Below are 24614 nucleotides of genomic sequence, written 5' to 3' on the forward strand. Positions count from 1 at the left end.
CAAATTTCTGGGGCTTAATTGTGGCCTTATTAACAACATGCTTCATTGCAATCCCCTCTGTTTTGCAGAGTGCTTTATAACACCTACTATTACTCCATGGAGATATTCCAACCCTTCTTTGGATACTACTTTGTGAATGTTCTTCTGATAATTCTGCAGCTGCTCCATGTCTTCTGGTCCTGCCTAATTATTCACATGGTCTACAAGTTCATCCTCCAGGGCACGGTATGCATCAGTTTGTATCCTTTACATCACACAGGGAAGGAGGGTCCATCCAGACTGCTTGAGAATACAAGGGTCCATCTGGCATGATTCCTTATTGTTCTAGTGAAATTATACATATATATTACCAACAGTGAGGTGGAAGGAAACTCAGTAATATTAGGGAAAGTTGACCAAAAAAAAATTGTACGAGTCACTACAATTTTGGGTCCACTTCTCATACTTACATTCAACAAAAATGTGGGTTGGACTTCAGGAGAGATGTCTGTGAACAAAGCCAGTGACATATGAGTAAAAATCCCAACACTTTGTGCAGTATGATTTGCATTTATAACAAGTCTAAGAAATCAAGGAAGGGAAAATTGTCGTGATTGGTGAGGTCAGTGCAGAAGTGTTTCCCTTATTGTACAGGAATTTTGATTACAATTGTGTTACAGTGCTGTAGATCTCACACAGTAGGTATTTCTGTCTAAACCAGCTGCCTGTGCTCTTCTTGCAGCAGTGGAGGGTAACAAGCATGCCCAAATTACAATCCATTCCATACTGCACCTGGCAGTGCTGCTCAACAGGCACAGAGTAACCAGAGATGAATATCTGAGCTCCAGCTGTATAAACTGAAATGAAATGCATCCCACATCCCACTCTTTCTGTAGTAGTTGTTGTGAGACCAAACTGCTGCTCAGCATGAAATTTTTCCCAAAATCAAAGCCAAAGACATGCCAAGGATGCAGTCCAAAGGTGACCAGTCAGCACCTCATGGGAACTGACCTCAGAGCCCAGGATGATTTATTTTATTAGTATGCAGCTGAGGAATTCTGTCTTACAGGAACTGAGAGCTAGCATTAAAGGCTCCTCTTTATCCATATTCCCATTTTCTTTATCTGCCTTCCCTTAAGGTAGCACAGAGCAAATTACTTGCTGATTAGGAAACAGGGCCAGAAATGAAGACACAACTGAACACAGCCTTCTATTGTTTTCCTAGTTTTTGTGTGGGCTGAATTACCGTTGCTGTTACTATAGTGTAAAATGATGAGATAATAAAGTCTTATTAGAAAGAAAAGAACCATCAGGAAGGAAAATCCTGAAGTATATCCAGAATTTTTCATATTTTATCTAAAATTGATCTGCCAGATTTGATATAAAAATATATTTGAGAACTTTCTGTACTGAGCAGTAAAAAGCAAAAAATAATTGTCCTAAACAGATGTGTTTCAATGACAATATTTAGTAGCCCAAAGCAGTATCGGCAAGAATACAGGACACTCTGTCTTTGAGAGCCATGAAACTCTTGCTGCAATCAGTTCATGTTCTTCTTGCAGGTCTTTCTGGTCTCCACTGTTTTCTTCTCTGTCTACAGGATAATCTTTACCATCTTCTCACATGATGTCCCCTAATCCCGAGTAATTAGAACTCACCCTAGATCCTGAAGTACAAGTTTCATTCCCTCACGGAGGGAGCAGCTTTATAGTAACTTTGGGAATTTTGCCAGATTTTAAGGCCTCAGCCATATTCTCTGGCAATAAATGGATTTATGTAGAAATATTGACTATGCTTATGCTTATTGACTTATGCTGCAGATCCAGACTCCTGCATATTTCCTGATCTGTATGTTCCAGAGTGATCCCAGGTGCAGGTTGCTCACAGCAGATAGCATCTCCCACCCATACTGTCCTTGGAGGCAGATTTAATTCAGTGCAAGTTTAGATTTTTACAAATCCTGTTTGCATCTGGTTGTAGTGATCTCTGGAAAGAGCATGAGCCCAAATAGAGTTCTCAATATGATCTGGGAGATCTCAAGAAAAATGGACAGCCATAAATGGAGACTAAATTTCTGGGCAGCACGTGATTTGCCCCTGAGCAGTTTCTAAAGCTCAGGTCACAGAAGAGGTTTGCAGCTTTCCCTCTTTCCAACAAGGAGTGTGACACTGTGTATTTGTCCCCAATATTGGCATCTTATATGGCATGGTAGAGACAGCCTGATTAGCCAGGAAGTGCTGAGCTGTTGTTTCTGAACTGTTGTTTTATCCCATTATTTCTTTTTTGCCTTCCTTTTAAGGCAGTTAATTAATACTTACAGAATGGGATTACAGGTCTCTCTGTCAATAGACAGCAAGAGGAAAAGCCTGACCATAAAATTGATTGTAGTCAGAGTGGAGTGGCTTTGTGTTGAGCCTTTGGGAAGCATGTGTTTCCAACCTGTCCCAAGCAAGTGTTGTCAGTCTGCAACCACCCAGGCCATGTAGACACAAGTTAGCTTCTTGTCCCTTTTGGAAAGTGTGTAAGAGCTTGATTAACTGCCTCCCCCATCCTTCTCCCTCATGCTGATGACCTGGGCAGCAGTGTGGATCTCCTCAGGCTTGCACAGTTGTCCTCAGTCCTGGGCATTTGTGGCTTTGTTCTGCTCTGTGGCCTGTAATTCCTAATGTGTATCAGGATCAGAGATGAGATTGCAGTGAGGCTGAAATCAAAGAAGCAGGGAGAATCTGTTCCCAAGGGTCATGTAAAAGCTGAGGGGACAGAGCAGGACTGTGCTGAGGGTGAGTGGCTGAGGCAGCAGGTGGATGGTCAGCCTGCTGCTTGTGCAACTGCTGTGTTTGTCTGGCTTCTCACATACCTGTTTTTGTAGATGGAAAAGGACATGAGAAGTGACACAGAAGAAAGTGACAAGGATGAAGAAAGAGATAAAATTCGAGAAAAGGAGAAAAACGGGATTACATATTTCAGCAATGTCACAAGCAATGGATACATCCAGAGGAATGGGTCTGAGGCCCTGGACAACAGAACCCACCTTGCCAATGGCTATGCCAAGGAAAGATAGCTGCTGTCCATGTGCTGCTGGGCTGGCCTCCAGCCAACACAGGCCACCTCGCAGAAATAGTTTTGCTCACTGTGTAGATAAATTGGAGTGCAATTGCAATATTGTAGCTGAATTCCCGCTTCCCATAGACCGAAGTGTTTATAGTCAGTGATATTTGAAGGAAGTTTTTTGTCTTCCTTCAGTAAAATCTTGCTATAGGTTGTAGCCTCAAAAGAGATAGCAAGGGATCAAAGTGGTGTGACTTGTATTAAGACTGTACCATAATTGTCAAATGTGTTAATCTTAAAAAATACTTTAAAAATAAAAAGGTGGATAAACTCTGGCAGTGTCAAGTTTTGCCCACCTAATGGTTGATAGGAATCTGTTGAGCCTGGATCAGTCTCTGGAGGCCCTGGCCTATTGCCAGTAATTATTATGGCTGACAAGTGGCAAATCTTACCACTGGGATACCTCCTCTGAGAAAATAGGTGCCCTGTATGCACTTACAAAATTAAACTACGCATAGTGAAATGAAAGCTTTGGAAAGGCATAAGATAAAGCATATTCTTCTCAAAGGAAGTACTCTTTGTGCCAGTGACCAGTTTTGTAATGGTATGGATCTCAGTCCCTACTTACTGCCCCTAAGGAGGGAACTCCAAAGCCCAGGCTGAAGGAGTACCCATCGAAATCACATTGGAAGAGCTGGAAAATCCAGACAGCTGTTTCTCAACTTTCACGTAATCGTCTAAACCTGTCTTGGAAAGAAGTAGTCAGGAGAAGGGAGGTAATAAGGACCTGTGTAGTCTAGAAGACAACATTGATGAAAGTGCTCATGTTTTCTCTTAGTATGACTGGCATGGTGGGAAATGTTTACAGAGTCAGCTTGTGGCAAGAAGGGGATACATTTCCCCTGCTCTCAGAGGAAAAAGGGTCCAGAGAAAATCTGCTGAACCTTATGGAATAATGCTTTAGCATGACCTTCTAACTCTAGGGCCTTTGCCTAGGTGTATCAAGAATAGCAAGTATAAAGCAGTGGTCCATAAAGTCATGATGTAGTGCTGATTCAGTTCATTCAGTTGCCATATCTTGTATTATGTGTAGTCTTAGATTTTTGGATTGTGCAATCTCTTCAAACATTTAAACTAGTGTTATGTGAACATTTGTTTTACAGGCCACATAATCTATGAAACTGAAGTATTAATGGATTCAGTGTAATGAGTTCAGGGTCTTAGACTACTGAGGCCATGCAGACACTGCTCTTTATGTACCTACTGCTAACTGGGCAGGGATGGGGCATGGACCAAGCAAATACCATATTTGAGGAGGGGTGCATATGTTTCAGTTATAAGGAAAGTGACAGCACAGAAAGACAAGACATCATCACTCAGGTCACCTGAGATGTGACTGAGAAGCTTTGATCTGAGCTTGTATATGTTCATCTTCTCTTTCAATCAAAATACATTTGGGTAATTGGATTTCTAAACTGGAATTGGATTATTTCAGAAGGGAAAAAGTGGTTCCAGATGAGTGATTCCAGGGCAATAACATGCTGTGGGAGGAGGTTTCTGCATTGTCATTTAAACCTTGATTTGCTGAAGATAGTGTGTCTCTGGAACCTTAGCTCAGCTGGTGAGAACATGGTGTTAATAATGCCAAGGTTGTGGGTTTGATCCCTCTATGGGCCATTCACTTAAGAGCTGGACTCGATGATCCTTGTGGGTCCTTCCAACACACAGTATTCTTAATTGTGTGATAATTGGAAGTTGGAAGCACATGTTCTGTACGCTGTGATCTCTGCAGGTGGTGTGCTCAGGAGGGATAGTTATATATCATTTTGTACTACTGAATGTAAATGTTCTTTATAAATCACTTTTAAAGGTTTGATTGTCTGGTCTCTTTTCTACTTCTTTAACCACCAGGGGTATACCTGACTGGCTGCACCTTACAGGTGGATGTGTGATGAGGGAGACCCATGTGGGTGCCATTGCCAAGGGGAAGATGTTGCATACACAGGACACACAGCCACACTGAGCCTTGCATTAGAGAACTGCAGCTGCCAGGTTTGTCTCCTGCTCAGTAATACTATGTGTGGCCCTGGAACAAGGGATAATTTGGGACATCCCTGCACTAGACTGGAGGCAGGCCAGGTTACTTGGTACTGCCAGGACAGTGGCAAGTCCAAGATGGCAACACTGGGGAGGCTCTGGCCTTGCAAGGGAAGGAGGAGAGAAATTAATATCTATTATTCTTTTTTGTGAGGTTTTCAGAGTCTAAGGGAGATCCCTGTTGTAAAATCACACCACCTCTCCTCCAAGGAGCAGAATGCCTCCCAGAGTCTGCACAATGCACTGTGGAGCCAGTGTATGTTAATGCCTGCTGGATTTGATCCTCAGGGCTTTTTTGTGTCCCTGAAGATTGAGATAAGCTTGTTAGGAGGCTAATCTGGTTCTTGTGAAAGATACATCAAAGATACAGGAGACCTGTTGGATTTGAGCAAGAACTACTGAATGCTGCCTTTATCTGAGGAACTGAGCATAACAGTCATGAGCTATTGAAGCAGATCAGCTGCTGAACTTGTTTGCTTGCCATCAACTTGCTAAGGCTTGAAGAAGCATTCAGCTTCCTCCCTGAACTGCTCCACCTTCTCTCTTTATGTTTGCTCCAGGGCTGGGAAGCTTCCAAATAGTGTGATAGCATCTAAGAATTTAGTGTATCCATCCCCTCCTCTGTTCACACATGGACCATCACAGCTCCCCCCACAGAACAGCTGTTGTAGAAAACTTGCAGCAAGTCGGTCACTTCTCTGCTGAGAAACCCACCAGAGCAGATCTTGGACCCACCAAATACATTAGATTGGGGAAGGCCTCTGAAATCATCAAGTACAACCTGTGACTGGTCACCACTTTATCAATCAGAGCAGAGCACTGAGTCCAATCAGTTTTTAATTACCACAGGGATGGTGTCTCCACCACCTCCCTGAGCAACCTATTCCAATGTTTAACAACCCTTTCCATGAAAAAATTCTTCTTGATGTCCAACCCATATCTCCCCTGGCATAGCTTTGAGTCCATTTCCTATGTTTCTGTTCCTTGTTCCCTGAGAGCAGAGCCCAACCCCCACCTGGCTGCATCCTCCTGTCAGGGAGTTGTAGAGACTGAGAAGATCACCCTGAGCCTCCTTTTTTCCAGGCTGAGCACCCTGAGCTCCCTCAGCTTTTCCTCATAGGACTTTCTAATGGAGAGTTCCATCTCCAGATGGAGCACTCGGACCACAGCAGGGCCTCTCTTTCCCCATACTTTTATCTCCCATATGCACAGCTGAGATGTGCATCACCTGATGTGTGCCCACATAATGTTAGTGAGCAACTGTGGGAGATGAGGCATCCAGCTCCAGGTGACGCACAAGAAAAAGAGCATATATGGATGCTTCCAGACTGCTGTGAGGTGGGTGAGTCAAGGCTGGTACAGTGTGGCCCTTAGACTTCCCTAGCCCAAAATTATGGCTGACATTAATCTGCTACTCCAGTAGATGTGGACATGTAGTGCCATTTTGGGCCTTACTTTAAGAAACATTTGGCACAGTTGTTTCCTTCTTCCTGCACACCGTAAATTTCAGAGATCTCCATTATCACATTATTTCACATCATTTCATTCAGAAATACAGTAGTTTCACGAATACAAGCCGCACGGAGTATAAGCCGCACTTCCGGTGCCTCGACAATGTTGCTGTCTTTGTCAATAGATAAGCCGCACCCCGAATATTAGCCGCACTTTCGTTCGTAGCGAGAATCCGTGCGCGGCTTTCACAAATTGGCCAATTAGTAACAGGATTGCGGCATAGCGGGGTTTACTGGCTCGGGGCGGGGCCAGGAAGGCTCGGCCCGCTCATGGTTGCCGACGGGGCCGGCCGGGTGGTGCTGCAGCCGCCGCCGGGCTCACTGGCCCCCCTCTCCCGTCAGCACCACCCCGCTGCCGCGTTTGCTCGCCCGGCCGGAGGGCTGCCGCCACCGCCGGGCTCGCTGGCCCCCCTCTCCCGTCAGCACCGCCCCGCTGCCGCGTTTGCTCGTCCTGCCGGCGGGCCAGCCACCGCCGCCGCTGGCAGGCACACCAGCCGCCCCACTGCTGCGTTTACTCACCCTGCCGGCGGGCCAGCCACTGCCGCCACTGGCAGGCACGCCGGCCGCCCCGCGCCATGTTAGCTCGCCCGGCCGGCAGGGCTGCCGCCGCCGCCAGGCTCGCCGGCCGCCCCCTCCCGTCTGCACCACCGCCACGTTTGCTCGCCCTGGCCGGCACTGCAGGCCCCCGCACCGCCGGGCTCCCCCACGCTGCTGGCCCCGATTCTGCTGGGCTTCCCCCGCTGCCAGGCAGCTCCACCAGCCGGCCTTCCTGCTTCTGCCATGCTCCCCTGCACTGCTAGCCCCAGTTCTCCCAGGCTCCCCCGCCCTGCTGGCCCGGGCTCTGCCGCGCCCCCTGCCCCACCCTGCTGGCTCAGGCTCTGCCGCCCACCCCCACACTGCAGGCCCCGCCTCTGCCAGGCTGTCCCACCTCAGCCGGGGCCGGCCGGGCTCCAGCTTGGCTTGGGGCTGCCGCGGGCTCTCACTTCCGTGTTGGCAGCTTTTAGAATATTGTTCATGTATTAGCCGCCCTCGAATATTAGCCGCACTTCCAGGTTTCCATCAAAATTTTGGTCAAATTGGTGCGGCTTGTATTCGTGAAATTACTGTATATGCCTAAGGGAACCTTTTCTTGGATGGCTGCACTTGGAGCAACATTGCTTTTCCTATTCTCACAGGTACAGCAGACACAGTACCTATAAATTAAGGCAAGGCCTTGTTCATAAAGCTGAAGTCATGTCTAAACAAAGGAAAGGACCTATAACTTTGTCAGATGAATGTAAGCATTTGATAAAGCAGGCCAAGAGAAAAAAATTGGAAGGCAATACCAGTCTCTGAAACATTGGCAAGATGGCTGGATTCAGGAATGATGGTGGCAGACAGCAGGAACACTGGGATAGGTCAGGCTAGAGCCAAGAAATGCAATGAGCTGCCTGGTGTGGCTTCCCAGCTGATGGAGAGAGGTCTAATACCTGACATCTCACTGAGGCCATATTCCAAGAGGATCCACTTCAAACCAATAGGTGAGAAAATGTCACCTAGCACATAGATTAATTGAGTAACAGCAAACCTTCAAACCCATTGGCAGGAGGAAATTTATTCTTGGAGGAATTCAACTACCAGCTGTGGAATGCTGTTTTATGTTTCAAATCATCTTGTTAAGAGAAAAATTTAAGAAGGTTCCAAGTGGGAATGTGAGAAACTACAGCTGTCTGTAGTCTGACACACAGAGCAGTAGAAAGTATTATATGTGATATATATTATATGTCAACTATTATATGTGATAGAGCTTTTGGAAACAAATATGAACATAATAGGAAAGAGTCCCCATGGAGTGGTCTGTGGGGAAGTTATCTCATTCTGCTGGAGTTACCCCAAAGAATTGATGACCACATGTATTGGAGAGAAGCTGGACCCTGCTCAGCTTTGCAAAATCAGTCAGAAAGGTCCTTCACCAGTCTGAGGAAGCCCATCTGAGTTGGCTATGAGAGACCAACATGGATTGTTTGCAGTTGTGTATTGTTGCAGGTGCCCCCAAAAAAATGGGAGGGAAAGGCAAAGAGCAAAATAAGTTGATAATAAAGGTTCCTTATGATAGTGTTGCAGATTGGCTGCTTGTCTCAGTTTAAAAGACAGGTGTCTGCTAGGGAAAAACAGGGCCCTCCCTTGAAATGGAGAAAGTAAACCCCTTCCCTTTGAATTAGTATAATTTTGAAATTAAGGGGCTCTCAGGCAAAGATACGGGGATAGGAATAACAGTTCTTTACTAGCATGTAGAACAAGGCAAACAAAACAACAACAACTATGGAATTAATAACAAACAGAACAGGAGCCCAGTTCCAGCCTTCTCTCGGCTGCAGGCACTTTCCCTGTTTGTGCAGTTCCGGGCACAGCCGACAGGGGCGCTGGTGGCTCCCGGCGGGCGGGGCAGGTGCGATGATTCCCCCGCGGCTGCAGAGGGCGCTGTGGCGCGAGCTCAGGGAGCACGCGGTGATGGCAGCTGAGCCCAGAAGGGGAGGGATGGAAAAGAGAGGCTTTGCTCATGAACCCTGGGGCAGTGTCAGTCCTGGTGCTCCAGCAGGACTCTCAGAGAACAGAATGCTGAAATTTCAGGGTGTCCTGGCAGGGCAGGGGTGCAGGGTTTAGCAGCACAGGAAGAGGCAGTTCCCTGCTGGGTTATGGCGGTGGTAGCAGCGACCCTCCACCTCCGAAGGCAAGAGTGAGCAAGAGCCAGCAACTGACCCTCCTCTCTTCTTACCTGCTTCTAATCTCGTTGTGTATCTGTCCATCCCTCTAAGAGAAAGTCCTGGAAAACCAGAGGGGTTCTCCCTCCCCTGTGCAAGTACCAAGCCATTCAGTGTTTCTTTAGCAAGTCAATGGGAAAAATTCTGCAGGCAATGAGTAAAAGAAAATCCAACTCCCAACGCTGCTGCAGTTCACAGCACTGACAGACTGACAGAACACAGGGGAAGCTGAGCGGAGCTGAGTGGAGCAGTGGAAGGCAGGGGCACAAGAGAAGGTGTCCTGGGCTGTGTGTGAGCACTCCAGAACTGCTCTGGGGAGCAGCGCCTCAGCTTTGTGCTCAGTACATGATGATCCAAAATGCAAACAGGACAAGATGAAGGAACCAAAACTGAGACTGATGGGGCCTTGAAGATGCCAGAAGATTTTAATGGATGTAGACAATCTTCCCTGGGGCCTCCATCCACACCCACTGCCAGGTATCAGAGCTGATTAGAGATGAGGGCTGTGCAGCCTGAGGAGGCAAAGCCTGATAGAAGGAGGGGGCAATAAAGATGCCCCTGCTGATAGCATCACCAGGTAGCTGTAATCTGTGAAGCAGCCACCTCCTTGACATCCTCTAAATTACTCTCTGTACTAGGACATCTTACCCCACCTCCAAGCTCACAGGCAGGTCAAAACAAGTGATGATATTTCAACTAGTCTGACATACTCATGGGATTGAGCAAGAGGTGGGGACAGTGAGTGATGAGCTGTTGAGTTGGGACTCCTGATTTGGCAGTGAGCTTTCTGCCTTAGTAATACCTGCTTGCTGGTTTTGGTGCCCACCATCTTGACCAGAATGGGAATGTCAGAGGGGTTCTGGCACCATGAATACTGGAGCAACCAAGGGAGACGTGAAGGAATCTGCAGACATATACTACCTGCAACCTCAGCACCTCCTGCTCTGCATCCCTGGGGCCCTGTTATTGATCTTTTTCTGATGCATCTTCGAAAAGTGAGTGCAGCACCTCACGTTTCTCCTGTGCTGGTTGCTACCAGTGTTTTGCAGGGCAGATTCAGAATAATCCTTTCCTGCCTCCTGACCACTACAAAGTGTACATGGGATTGTCCCTAAGAATCATTAATTTCTCTGCTTTTCATACCATATGGTATTTGTGTGGCAGCTCTGTCCCCTGCCCTCCCTCTCTCCTGTACCTGTAGATGTGAAATGACAAGTCCATCTCTCAGTCACACCTTAGCTGGGAGTGGGTCCATCTGGAAACAGTCCAAGACAAATAAGGGAGCTTGCAGCAGAGATAAGGGATTTACTGGGTATGTCAATGCTGGGAGCCCCTAGCTGGGCCAGGGTTCAACCTGATCCTAGAGGATGCTCCTGAAGGTGCTATGTGAGCTCGCTACCCCAGAGCTCCTAGAGCAGCAGCTCTAGCAGGACTTCTTTGCTCACTCTTTGCCCAGCTCTACCCCACTTTCTCCTCCTGACACCAGAGGACCCCAATTCTGTCAGGGATGATGATGCACTTCAGTGTCCCAGCTGCAGGCATGTTACCCCAGGGGAGCCTGAGGACTGGCTAGCATCTCAGATGCTTGTGTGTGTAACAAATGAAGCAGATCCGCATTGCTCGTCCCATGAGATAGATTCAAACAGGGCTTTGAGACCCTTTTCCAGGAATAAAGGCTGACACATGGGGAGATACAGACCAGCCCTCACACTCAGAAAATTGGAAGCTGTTCAGTTAAAGCAGGGCCGTGTGCTGGTGTGGTCAGAATTGCGATTATGCTTCCCACCAGGCAGAGCGGGACTTCAGGGGAGAAGAGGCAAGGACATGAATTGTCTAAGCTGTGGTCAGCAAACCTGCCCTAAACTGGAACAGAGGGTCTCTTCTGGAGGAGCCAGAGGAGCACTGACCCATCTGTCCCAAGTGCTGGCTCCTGCCTGCAGTGGACAGCCATGTGAAAAGATATGGCAGATGAGGGCTGTAGGAAGAGCCTGAAGTTAATTCCAGGGTCATCAGGTCTTCCTTCAAAGAAGGGAAGGCAGGTTTCACTTGCCTGACTTCCTAGAAACAACATGATTTAAAACACGATGCCTCCCACTAGAGCTTTGCTGGGGTTTTCTGCAGGAACCAGCATATTCCCACATGTTCTGTCCTTGGCTCCTGCTGCAGGAATGGTCAGGTACCCTGGACACAGAGCCCGTGGGATACTTGGACACTTACAGATTGGTTTTGTGGCATCCTCTGGACTGCTCAAGGGCACTGTAAGCAGGAGCAGCATGCACGTCAACACAGAGGCATGCTCTGTGTCCTGTTGCCTCAACAAAATTAATTATTGCTTATTTAGCCACCGTTACTGTTGTCTCCACCCCACCTTTGCTTTGGTGCCATTGTGTTTGTGAAGAAAGAGCTCTGACCTGACTGAGGCACCAAGCCAGGAGCAGCACTGGCTGGGCTGTGCCAGGGTCAGGGGTTGTGAGTACTCTGGTGGTGCTGAGGCACTACATCCAGCACAGAAACTGGCAGCATCTTCCTGTTGGCTGACCCTGGCTGCCAGTGGGGGCACACAGGTCCTCTCCTGCCAGAACTCTTTTCCTCTTACAGAACCCTAGCTCTAGCCTTGGGCAGCACACAGGGGCTGAGCAACAAGCAGAGGTCCACAGTTCAGAACAATGCCACACTGGAAGGCTTCTACATTCTGCTGGGCAGAACCCCAAAGAAGCAGCACCTTCTCCCTGTCTTTATGCCAGGCCAGGCCAACCAGCCTCACAAGCAAGGCAGTAGCTGTTAACCACCCTTCCAGGGAAGAGATGTGTGAGCAGATATTGCAGCAGCTTCCAACGTGTTCATCAGCTGCAATCCCAGCACCTGCTGCATGTCAAACACAGCAGCTGCTGTGAGAGCTGCTGGCTCTGGCAGGAAGGCAATCACCACCCCTTTGGGTAGAGTCTATTGAGGCTGCTTATTTTTGGTGGAACTACAAGTCCTTCAGAATCAGAGAATCATTTAGGTTGGAAAAGTTCTCTGAGATCATCAAGCCCAACCATTCTCCCAGCACTGTCAAGGCCAACAGCATGTCCCCACATACCACATCTATACATGTTTTAAATGTCTTCAAGAATGGGGACTCCACTACTGTCATGGGCAGCCTGTGCCAGGGCTTGAAGTTTTCAATCTAAACCTCCTCTGGCACAATTTGAGGCCATTTCATCTTGTTCTACCTTCTGTCAGGGAGTTGTAGAGTGAGAAGGTCTCCCCTGAACCTCCTTTCTCCAGGCTGAGCTCCCCCCTAGCTTCTGCTTATCAACCTTGTGCTCCAGTCCCTGCTCTGCTGCCCTTCTCTGGATATGCTCCAGCCCTTCAGTGATTTTCTTGTCATGAGATGCCTAAAACTGAACTCAGGATTTGAAATGCCTCAGAAGTGGCCAGCACAGGGGACAGCCACTGCCCTGGTGCTGCTGGCTGCATTGTGGCTGGTATTGGCCAGGAGCCAGTGGCCTTCTTGGCCACCTGGGCTCATGTTCAGCTGCTGTTGACCAGAACCCCCAGGCCCTTCACTGCTGGCAGCTTTCCAGCCACTCTGCCCAAAACCTGGATTGTTCCATGGGGTTCTTGTGACCCAAGGGCAGAGCCTGGCCCTTTGATCCAGCTTGTCAAATTGCCTCTGCAGAGCATTCCTGTCCTCCAGCAGATCAACATCCCACCCAGCTTGGTGTCATCTGTGAAATGACTGAGGGTTCCCTCGATCTTCTCTTCATTGATGAAGATATTAAATGGGACTGGCCCCAAAACTGAGCGCTGGGGAAAACCATTGGCCACCAGTCTCCAGTTGGATTTAGCTCCATCCACCACCAGTCTCTGGGCCTGGATCATGACTCACACTGCTACATGGATTTTAAAAAATAATTTAATCACTATGAAGCTTTGTCAGATTAATTATAAAATGCTCATGAGCTCATCTTTATATTAATTTTAATCACAGTTTATAACCTTAACTCTTGTCATAGTATCTGTAATTCATGCAGAAAATAAGGATGATGGAATTAATGCCTTTGAGCCTGTGACTCTACCACTTCAACAGCTGAATGGTTTACTGACATTAAGGAGTGAACCATGTGTCTGTTTCTTTATCTTTACAAGCTGAAACTTCTTTTATCTTCAGGTTTTCCATCAGTAGCTGATAATTATAAGCCAAAATTGTATCAGAGGTGGAAAAAAATGTATTTAGACTTTTGTAGCCAGACATTGCATCCTATTGTGTACAGCTGGCAAAACTTAACCAGGGAGAGGCTATGCTTACTTCTGAATCTACATTTAGATATGTCTGAATTGGAGTTTTAAAATGGCCAAAACAATCTGGGAGTTCACAAATGCAAACAGAGTTGATACAGTTTTTTTTCAAAGAAAGGTGTAGTTTGGACAAAGGTGAACAGGCAGAAGCAGGTCCTGGGAGCAGAGCTCCTTCTCTTTCACAGGGAATGACAGCCTCCCAAAAGCTCAGTCCTTCCTCCCTGCTCTGTTTTCCAGGAGGAGCTGGTTTCACTGGCCAAGCAAAGTGACCTGCTGGTCAGAAAGGTGGACACCTGGTTCAGGCACCAGTGCACCACCCAAGGCTGATGAAGAAGTTACGGAGAGCCAGGTAGTTGGGTCAGGTTTTGATGCTGGAGACTTCCAACAGGTCTGCACAGCATCACTACCCTCTGCCCTGTCCTTACCCCAAACACACTCCCAGGGGAGCTGCTGTGGCTGTGAGCGGAGCCTCTGTCCCACCAGGCTGGGTCCCATTACTGCACACACTGACAATAGAGCCCTGCTGCAGCACTGCCAGCTCTCTCCCTCCTTCCTTCCCATTTTTACCTTTGAAAAGTTACATTTGCCTCTACAGAGTCTACTGGCCTTGATGGAGAACAGGGTTAAATCTCAGATGTTCAGATGGATTTTGAACATCAAAATTGCTTGTAAAATGTGTTAAATTTCTTTTCAAAGATGAAATTATATTAAATTTCATATGAAATTAAAATTTTAAGATATTGTCAGCATGGATGGTTGGGGAGAAAATGAGAAAGTGGAGTTAGGAGGCAGTGCAAGACATGAAAGAGAGAGGTTAAAACTGAACAACACAAGAAAGCACCAAAATATTTTCCTTAAGTTGTTTGCTCTTATATTAAATCTTCCAGCATATCTCAGTAATACATGGAGTGAGGGTGGAGAGAGGAGTTACCAACTGTCTTGATCAAGAAAAGTTACAGTAATTTCACGACTATAAGGCTCACCCTTTTGACTAAAATTTTCCCTCGAACCCGGAAGTGCGCCTAATAGTCCGGTGCGCCTTATCTGATGTACAAAGTTGCGAAATTTGTCAAACCGGAAGTGTGAGCTGTGAGCCGTGGGGGGAGCCGGCAGTGCCACGGCAGCTGGCTGGAGGCGGGCCCAGGGGCCCGCGGCACCACCCCTGCCGGGTGAAGGTGGGCCGGGGGCCCATGGCACCCCCCCTCCTGGGTCCAGGCAGTCCCGGGGGCCCATGGCTGCCAGGTCCAGGAGGGCCCGGTGGCTTGCGGCACCACCCCTGCCGGGTGAAGGTGGGCCGGGGGCCCACGGCACCCGCCTTCCCGGGTCCAGGCAGTCCTGGGGACCCATGGCTGCCAGGTCCAGGGGGGCCCGGTGGCTCGCGGCACCGCCCCTGCCGGGTGGAGGCGGGCCCGGGGGCCAATGGCTGCCGGGTTGAGGCGGGGCCTCGGCCAGCAACCGCACGGGGGGAGCTGGGGGTGGAGCCGCGCTGCAAAAAAAAAGTGCGCCTTATAGACTGGTGTGCCTTATCTGATCTATTAAGTTGCAAATTTTGCCGACTCCCGGGGGGTGCACCTTATAGTCCGGTGCGCCTTGTGGTCATGAAGTTACTGTACCCGTGGTTCTCACCTTGAGGTTTAATGCTGTATGTACATAGTGACCCCTGTCAGGTAAGAGATCGATCCGCTTCCCCCTCTGAAAAATAAATTATTCATGTTATAATTGATATCTATAATATTCAAATACATATTATGTAATTCATATATATAATTGAATCATGTTATTATGTTTTAAAATGTATATTCTCCACCTGAAAACTTGTTCAGTGCTTCCTACTGCAGCATTTCTGAAGTAATAAATTCCCCAGTATTCCTGTGCCATCACTGAGAAAAATTGGGTGCCTTCCACTGTCTTGGATGTATAAGCTTTTGATAGGTGATGTACAAACATTCACACGAAAAAAAGAGACAGGGAGAGGCATCTTAATAGTTTTACTGCATCCTCTTTATCACTGATGGAATGTCCAAGGAATCTGGGCAAAGTGTGGATCTCAGCAGAGCCTGGCTGGGCAGTGAATACGCTGATGCCTTACAGTACATGCTTCCATGTGTCAACAGAACTGAAATTCTGCAAATATCTGTCCAAACAAGTACAGGTTGCCCTGTGGGCATCCTGGGCACAGCCTGGAGAGCTGTTTCAACTCTGGAGGAGGTCTTAATTCCTTGTTTTCTGTTTTAGTTGGAGATTTAAATTTTATTTCACCTCATTCTTCTCTGGACTGGCTCTTCTGTATCGTGTATGTGAGAAGGGTCATGCTGTGAAGTGACAGCTTTCAAGGGTTCTTTGTTCATTGCAAATGAGGCTGATTGTCCCAAAGAAGGACAAATTCAGGGGTATGGAGCAGAATCATCCCCAACCCTGAGTCAGCAGTTCCCTTTTCCCTGGGTGGAGCTAGGTGTCAGTGATGTTATCCTGCTGTTATTGTCTTAGATCCCTGTGTAAGTGCTCCTCACAGATATCCACACATAGCTCCTGCATCTCAGACAAGAGCAGACCCTGTCCTGACTTTGACCGCTGCCCACTGCTCCAATGACTCTCGGCATGACATCCTGTACATTTACTAATGATAAATGCATTTTGTCAACCACTTTCTCCAAAGCTCAGAGCCAGATTGGGTCTGGCATGGGGACACTGAGTTCTTCCAATATGTCTTCTCGTGGTTACATGTGATTAAAAGGTACTGGGTTCTTACTGCTGCCTTCTCTGTGTTACCGTGTGCGGTTCCTGGAGCAGTGATATTCACAGTAACATGGCGGCTTTCTTACATGAGCAAGAAAGAGCCTTTATTGAAAGAAATCATGGATTTAAATAGTGTACATCGTGGAAAACAATTTACAGACATTTCATTGGACAGAGGAGAAGACACCCCCAGAAACACAGTCCGTGAGTAGAGTCATGTACACCACAGGTATTATATCTTTGTTTTGGGTTTGTTTCCTTGACAAACCTGAGAGCAAAGCTCATCTAGCCTGGGAAAGAATCCTGGCTGGATTCTCCTAGGCCTCAAGACAGTCGGCCACATCTCTGTGCACAGAAGCCCTGGTTTTGGGACCGCACCATGTGCTGGTTGAAATTTCCGCAACAGGTGACCAGCAAATACATGAAATCACAAGATAATTCATATTGGAAGAGAAGTAAGAAAGAATCTTGTCCAACCTCCTGCTTGCAGCACTTAGCAGGTTACCTAAGGTTTTTTTCCAGTTTAGTTTTGAAAACCTTCAAATACGGAGACAGCACAACCTTATGACAAAAAACTTCATACTTATAACTCATTATATCCGCCTGTCTTATTTCAACACTCCTCTGGTCTCTTGTCTGACATTATGCGTTATACAAACAGTTTGACACCTGCTTGATGAGCTCCTCACACGCACTCCCCCATGACAGCCTAGGGAGAGTTCTGCTCAGAGCAGGCACCTCTTCTCACTTTCTCTGTCAGCCAAGTCTGTTTGGAAGTGGCTCTCTCTGGCCACAAAAGGTGGTCAGGGCAGCGATAGAGATGAGGTGTCTGAATCCCTGAAGAGGGGAGACCCCAGCTGCTCCCCGTTCCTTTGCAGACAGACCAGGGCTAATCCTGACTTTGGACTAACATTGTCAGTGCATCAGCAAATGGTTCAGTGGGAACAGGAAAATTTAGGTATGACCAACACCTGCTGTCCCAAACATGGGTTGAATGAAGGGGAAGACTCTTCCCCTCTCCTGAACCCAGGGCTAGGCAGGGCTGTCACACTGCCTTGCCACTTTTCTTACAGCCTCTACCACCCGTATTGGGCTGGTTCTACCTCCTGGAGCCTTCTACTGCTCACTGGTGGCTACCCTGCCCTTTGATGTGAAGACAAAAGAGAGTGACAGCAGCACAACCACAAACAGATGGTTCAGTCAGCCCCCACTGTGAGGCTATGCCCCTGTCCTGCTGTCAGCTCCCTCGGGGTGCAAAGGAGAAGGCACAAGTGCTGCTATGAAGCCTTGTGCATGTAAACCCCTTCAGCTGTCATATCCCACCATCGCACCTTGCACTGGGCCCTGCTCATGTGTGGCATGGCCTTCCTGTCTGCTAGGCTGCGGAAGTGCTGGGGGATGGGGTCCCCATGGCTGGTCAAGGGACAGGCACTGGATGAACATGGCATCACAGCCTTTCCCAGCTCTCAGCTGCTGCCTGCACCAGAAAGCTGTACCCTCCTGGTGGAGGGACCTGGCCTGCCCTGGTGAGGGTCCTGTAAGTGTATGTGTGACTTTTGCAGCACAAAGAGCTCCTCCATTATAGCTCATGGGTAGGACCTGCCTCAGTCCAAGGGCAATCTACTGTCATTACAAAACGCCTCCAATACACAGAGGAGGCATCTAGAAGAAAATATGAGCTATTAAGACAGCAATTTTGGAAGGGCAGATTGATTGACAGGAACTCATAAAAATCTGTCTTCCAGCATGTTTGCACCTACGTATATCTCACGGGTATTTATGTGGGTTTCCATAAATTGGGCAAAAAGGACAAAATTCTCTTCCTGAGAATGTGCAGGACCTCAGAGAGCCATGGTGTGGTGGGAAGCACTGATGATTTGTGGAGGTGTTTGTGATGCTTCACATCCTAGTGAAGCAGCAGCATGCAGGAACAGATGCTGCCAGGGCAAGGTAAGATTGACAGTCTCTCTTCTCCTGCTTTAAGGAACAGATCATCCACCACATCGCCACCATCATTCTGATCTTTGTCTTCTACTGTGCCAATATGATACAGTTTGGGATGATAGTCATGCTGGTCCATTATGCCTCTGATCATATTTTAGAGGTGCATTACCCTCACCTGGAAATCATGGACTCAGTCATAGAATGGTTTGGGTAAACGTAATGGTTTTGAAAGCAAAACCAGTGAGAGACTCCAAGTCAGAAATACAATTTAATAGGAAAAAAGAAGAAAGTAAAATACATGCAACAGTACAAAAGAAAAACCACTGACAGAGTCAGAGTACAACCTGATGCCCCACTAGTTAGGGTGGTGGTAGCAGTCCAGATGAAGTGGTCCTGTTGAAGCAGTTATCCTGTAAAAAGCTCTGGTAGCTCTTGTCCTCTGGAAACCAGTGAGTAAGGGCTGCTTTGGTGTTCCAAATCTCAGTTTTATCTAGGTAGGAAATGCTTGGCTTCTCCCCCTGGAATGGGGGGAGAAATGGAATGATGTAATTTTATCAGTCATGCAGTGGGACTCAATGGCCCATTAGCAGAAGATATATTTCTGGAGGAAGGATGGGTTGTGGGAAAGATAAAGAACACTGACCCACCTGGTTTTAACAGATGACCCATTAGCAGAGGATATCTCACACAGAGATAAGAATCACTGCCCCACCTGGTTTCAGCAGATGGTGACAGAATACATACCCCTGGTCATGTCTTTACACTGTAACCTAGGACAGTAGGAGAGGACATTAAAGCCCATCTCATTCCAATCCCCCTGCCATAGGCAGGGACACTTTACACTGGATCAGATTTCTCCAAGACCCCTTCAACCTACCCCAAGGTTCAGGCAACCACATCTTCTCTGGCTAACCTGTGCCAGGGCCTCACCACCCTTTGAGTAAATTATTTCTTCCTAACATCTAATCTAAATCTCTCCTAGTTTAAAACTGTTGCCTGTGTAAAAAGTGACTGTCCCAGTTGCAGGCCTATGCTTTTGCCTGTGGGCAGCACTGGCAACTGTGCATATTGCTACACATGACACATGCCAGTGCAGTTCCCATGAGTGGGACACATGTAAGTTAGTGACAGAGCATTTAGGAACTACTAGTTCTACTGGGGAAAGGTAGTTGGATGCAAAGGGACAAGAACACATCCCTACAAGCCTGGTCATCCTTGTAGAATGTGGGAAATCCCTCAGCCCCTTGAAAGAGAACACAGGCACAAGGAACCTACAGAAATTTGTTTCTCTACAGCTTGCCAAGATACTCCATTACTTGAAACTGAAGCAGGTCTGTGAAGCAGTATTCAAGGTTTTTGCCGTGGTTTTCATCATCTCCTGGCTTGTTATTTTCCCATTAGTATGAGTAACATTTTGCTGTCCTCTGAATGTGGCTGTTACATGCTGTTTGAACTTCTGGAGAGGTGACGCTGCATGCTGAGAGAGAAAAGTCAGAGAACAGACTACAAGTCCAAAGATTAATTCAACTGGAACTGAAGAATCTGGAGAAAAAAAACCCACTATATTAATTTTAACTATATTAATGAATTAATTATACTAATTAATTCAGAGCCACAGCCTCTGCCCCTCTATTCCCACTCCTGGTGTTATAAACACCAGTTCCTGTGAGAGAAAGAAGGTGCAAACCATACTGGTTAGAATTTTTTAGCAGACTAAAAAAGGCCTTAAAACTCGAAGATCTGTTAAGATACAATTAGTATAGAAAAACACACAGTAAATTTAAAGTGACCCACCACATGTCTGAAATAAAAGAAGAAAACCATGAAAGATTCAGGAGGTGGGATACTCACATGCTGGGAGGGCATTGGTAATGATTCCTCAGCCAGTCTTGGAGAATGGCTTTTGCATACACACATCTGGCAACCCTTCCAGTGTTCAACTAGGCTAAAATTGTTCTTTTTTTCTTTGTCATTGTCAAGATGCCTGGAAAAGTGACTAACTTCCCAAAAACTCATTCCACAACATTAGCATTACAGTCTAATCTTTCTGTTTTCTTTCAAACCAAACATTTCATTTGTTACACCAAGAAGAATTTTAAAAATAGGGCATGCTATACACACACAAAGGGATAAGTCTCTGTTACTGCCCTGTGTCCCTGCCCTTGCTGCATACCACCACTGTAGATAGTGAGTTTTGAACTTTGGTCATGTTGCCATTTAGTCTGGATGCCTATGAGGCTGACTTTGCATGACAAATCCCAGATTCTGGTGGTCATATGTCTGCCTTAGAGAGAAAAGCAATAAAAGCTTGAGGCAACATTCCTGTGGGCAAGCACAACTTCAGTTGTCTCCACTACAAAGACCCACTGTACCATAATGTAAGGACAAAGAAAAACAGGTGTCCTGGATCAGACTAAGGGTCCATTGAGATCAGCACATCTCAGCACCAACAGCAAGCAGCAGAGCTCTAGGAAAAACAAGTGCAGAGCAAATGCATACTGTGTCCAACAAGGTTTCCCAGTATACAATATATTCATGTCATAGGTAACTTGTGGAGGAAGACACACCAGCAACTCATCATTTCTCTCCTGTGCTGAACTGCTCTCTGTTCTGTCTGCATTCCATTTCCAAACAGTGCTGTCTTCCTTTCTGTTCCTGTCACTGAGGATACAGGCTTTCTGTGGTTTTTGCTAAAGATAATGCCATGCCCAGCTGATCATCTGCACCCTTAACTCTTCCCTAACTTCAGTTTAAAAAGCCATGTATTATCTTTTTATTTAAGTGGCACCAGAGAGGTCTCCTTAGGGTTTCACTTTTGTCCATTTTTCCTCTCAAGATTTATTTTAGGAGAAATGGTGCCAGTTCCTGCCTCTTCTAAGGGAGCACTGCAGGTTTCTGATAACTGACCCGGCTGCAAAGCCTATTGCATTGTTGGTGATTTTAATACAGAGCTTCTACACATCCTCTGGGACTTGCTTGCTCTGGGAACAGCATGAAGACTGGTGGTGCCATCCTGGTTCAGCTCAGCTCTACCCTGGGAACACATCAGCCCAGTTACTGCAGAGAAAAACACCTGATCCTTGTAAGTCTGAAGATACTTAGCCTGCTTCAGTTCTTAAGTCTTCTGATTCGTCTCTCTCCCCCCTTCCCACAGTGTATATTATTACTTTGTGACAAAAGTTTTGTTGTTCCCTATAATCTGTCTCATAAATGCTTTCCTGATGATCTTGCAGTTGTTACACATTTTCTGCTCCTATGTGATCATCCAGATGATCTTCAATGATCCAATGATCTCCACCTATGTGGTATGAAAAGTCTTTGTCCCCTTTGTGCCACCACCACTCATTAGAGAGCATGAGGATCAGGGTGACTCCTACCTGCCTGCAGGAAAGGAGGAGAGAAATGGGACTGCCCCACAAGCAGCCTAAGAGCTCCTTAAGGAGCTCTACTTAAAGGAATATGTTGGGAGTTGTATGGATAGCTTATCTCGCTAAGCAGAAGCTCACTTCTAGCTTGCACCTGTGTTCTAGTGACACGGGAGCCACCCACAGACCTTTCTCCTCACTGCCTAATGATTTCTCAGTATGTAGTTTCAGAGAACTGGAATCTGTTGGTATGGCCAAAGTGGTGTTAGGAAGGAGCAGCCAGGTAAGCCAGTTAGATAGCAAACTGTGTATTTGCATCTCTGAGTTTTGGGTGCCATCCACAGGCTATTGATGCATGCCAGAGTTTGTATAGGGATCACTGGCAGAAATGTTGTCATCAGAGAGGGCTTGCCTTGCTAATGTAGGGAGATGGCACTGGGGGAGCATCTGAGATTTGTGAAAGCTTTGAGGACCTGTATCCAAAAAAAAAACTTCTCCACCATGATGGTGCTATGCCTTCAACTTTTTTGAGTTACCCCTTCATCAAAGCTATATTACAAGAAAAAGCAGCTTTTTCTGAGGAAATGATGGAGGATACTCTACTAGTTTGAAAACAAACCAGTGGGAGCTTCCAAGTCAGAACTACAATTTAATAGTAAAATTAAAATAAAGACAGAAAACACTGGCTTAAACTGGCAGCCAGGAAACAACCTGACAATCTGTTGGTCAGGGTGGTGGTAGTAGTCCAATTAAATGGTGGCTGCAGTCCTCTTGAAGGGATAGATGTGATTCTGTTGAAGTGGTGATCCTGTAGAAAGATCTGGACTTCCTCTGAAGTCCATGGACGTTATGTAGTTCTTCTCTCGGAATCCAGTAGGTAAGGCTCCTCATGGTGTTCCACATGTCAGATTATATCCAGGTAGGAATGCTTGGTTCCTCCCCCTGGGTGGAGCATTTCACAATGGGATGATGTAATTTTATGAGTCATGCAGTGAGACTTGATGGCCCGTTCACAGAAGATATCCCCAGGAGGGAGTTGTCAGGGATGAGTCATGGAAGAGATAAAGAACACTGTCCCGCCTGTTTTTAACAGTTTATGAAGATGGTGATAGAATATATACTTTTGGGTTACATCTTATGCTGTAACCTAAGACAGATAACTCATCGAGGTTGTAGACAATAGCAAAATAAGAAGCCGAGTACATATTCTTCCTGGACAAATTTGTGTTAGCTTTCACAGCTTCAAATTACTTTATTTCACAGTAATAAATTGCATAGGAAAATATGCTGAACAACTATATGTAGAATAAATATTAACTTATTTTCCAGAAGTCACATTACAAGAGCATTATGAGGGTGAGAAAAATTGGGTGAAACCATAATAGAGTTAACACCTGTCAGCTTAAGTGAATCTCCCAATGCAGGACCTGGCTTTAGAGATATGATCACACATCTTATTTTTATTTTAGCTGCCTGGTTAAGCCCCCAGGGCTATGGATGAAAACAGGACTAGTCCTTTCAAATACAATTTAAGCTTTCTTTTCTTCAGAAAAGACAAGATGTCAGAAGTGACTCCGAAGAGAGTGACAGGAGAGAAGGAGAGGATCTGGTGAAGAAAAAAGAACACCACAGGGCTTACTGCAAAACAGCAGGATCCAGGCAGTCTTCAGAATGCAGGAAGGCCAAACAGGGCTTCACTGCAGTGTGCCTGAGGCCTAGATGGAGGTGAATCTTATCACATCTATAGGCAGTTAAGTCACTTCAGGGGTTGTTTTCTGTAATTACTCTGCTAGGATTATTTTTTTACTACTACTCTATAATCATTTATCCAGGAAAAAAAAGGGGTATACCAGCCAAGGTCCCACTGTATAAAGAGAAGAGGGGTTGAACAAGCAGCTGAAGTTATGACTCCTATCTGTGATTTTCTCAAAGCCTTCCCAAAAGATTCATGAGATAAACTAAAACTGGAGAAGATTTAACTAATTTGCTAATTTAACTAATTAACTAATAACTAATTTAACTAATTTCAAAAGAGTGGCAATCACTGCCAGCCATCACATGAAAGGACTTGTATGTGAAAGACACTAGCTTAACTGGCAAGTAAGTTTTCACCTGGGAAGTATAAAGTGGTCAGGCTCTAGGATAAACCATTTCTGCAACTAAGGCCTGGCTAAATGATACAAGCTGTATTTGCTGTATGAATTATACAAAACAGCTCTAATGTCTAAAAGATTTTCCTTACTGAATGTCTACTCGGGGAGAAGTTTCCTAAAATTGAAAGGAACTAAATTCTTCCCAATACACGCTTTTCCACCAGAAATTATATATAATAAATGGAATCTTTCTATATGGATGTATTAATTTTGTTGAGATTTCATTTTTAAAATTGGAAAATAGGAGCATTTCAACACTACAATTTTAACTGGATAGTTTCGGGGTTGGATGGTGCTTCACCTTGTACAGTGATTTCATGACTATAAGGCGCAGCCTTTTGACTAAAATTTTGGCCCAAACCCAGAAGTGCACCTTATAGTCCAGTGCGCCTTATATAATATACAAAGTTCGGAAATTTGCCAACATGGAAGTGTGAGCCGCGAGCCGTGGGGGGAGCCGGCATGGCCATGGCAGCCGGGTGAAGGTGGGGTTGCGGTGCCGCAGCTGCCAGGTGGAGGCGGGCCTGTGAGGCTGCAGTGCAGCAGCAGCCGGGTGGAGGTGGGCCCACGGTGAGGCAGTAGCCGGGTGGAGGTGGGCCCACGGTGAGGCAGCAGCCGGGTGGAGGTGGGCCCATGGGGCCGCGTTGCTGTGGCAGCTGGGTACAGGCGGGCCCAGGGGCCCATGGCTGCCGGGTTGAGACGGGGCCTCGGCCAGCAACCGCGCCAGGGGAGCTGGGGGCGGATCCTTGCTGCAAA

General features: G+C 46.7%; 1 protein-coding gene and 1 pseudogene across 8 annotated transcripts in view; both read left to right on the plus strand.

The window, feature by feature from the left end:
• The window catches only part of LOC117008468 (ceramide synthase 4-like), a 45779-nt gene extending 40879 nt beyond the window's left edge, over nucleotides 1-4900 (plus strand). For all 8 annotated transcript variants that reach the window (XM_033082356.1, XM_033082351.1, XM_033082352.1 and 5 more), the window contains 2 exons: nucleotides 69-225; nucleotides 2849-4900. In XM_033082356.1, the coding sequence (XP_032938247.1) occupies nucleotides 69-225; nucleotides 2849-3040 (349 nt within the window). In that variant the 3' untranslated portion in view covers nucleotides 3041-4900. The remainder of the gene's footprint in view (nucleotides 1-68; nucleotides 226-2848) is intronic.
• Nucleotides 4901-10215: 5315 nt separating this feature from the next.
• On the plus strand, nucleotides 10216-23434 carry LOC117008262 (annotated as a pseudogene).
• The last annotated feature ends 1180 nt before the right edge of the window (nucleotides 23435-24614 follow it).

This window comes from Catharus ustulatus, chromosome 29 (genome assembly GCF_009819885.2).
Source record: "Catharus ustulatus isolate bCatUst1 chromosome 29, bCatUst1.pri.v2, whole genome shotgun sequence".
NCBI lineage: Eukaryota > Metazoa > Chordata > Aves > Passeriformes > Turdidae > Catharus > Catharus ustulatus.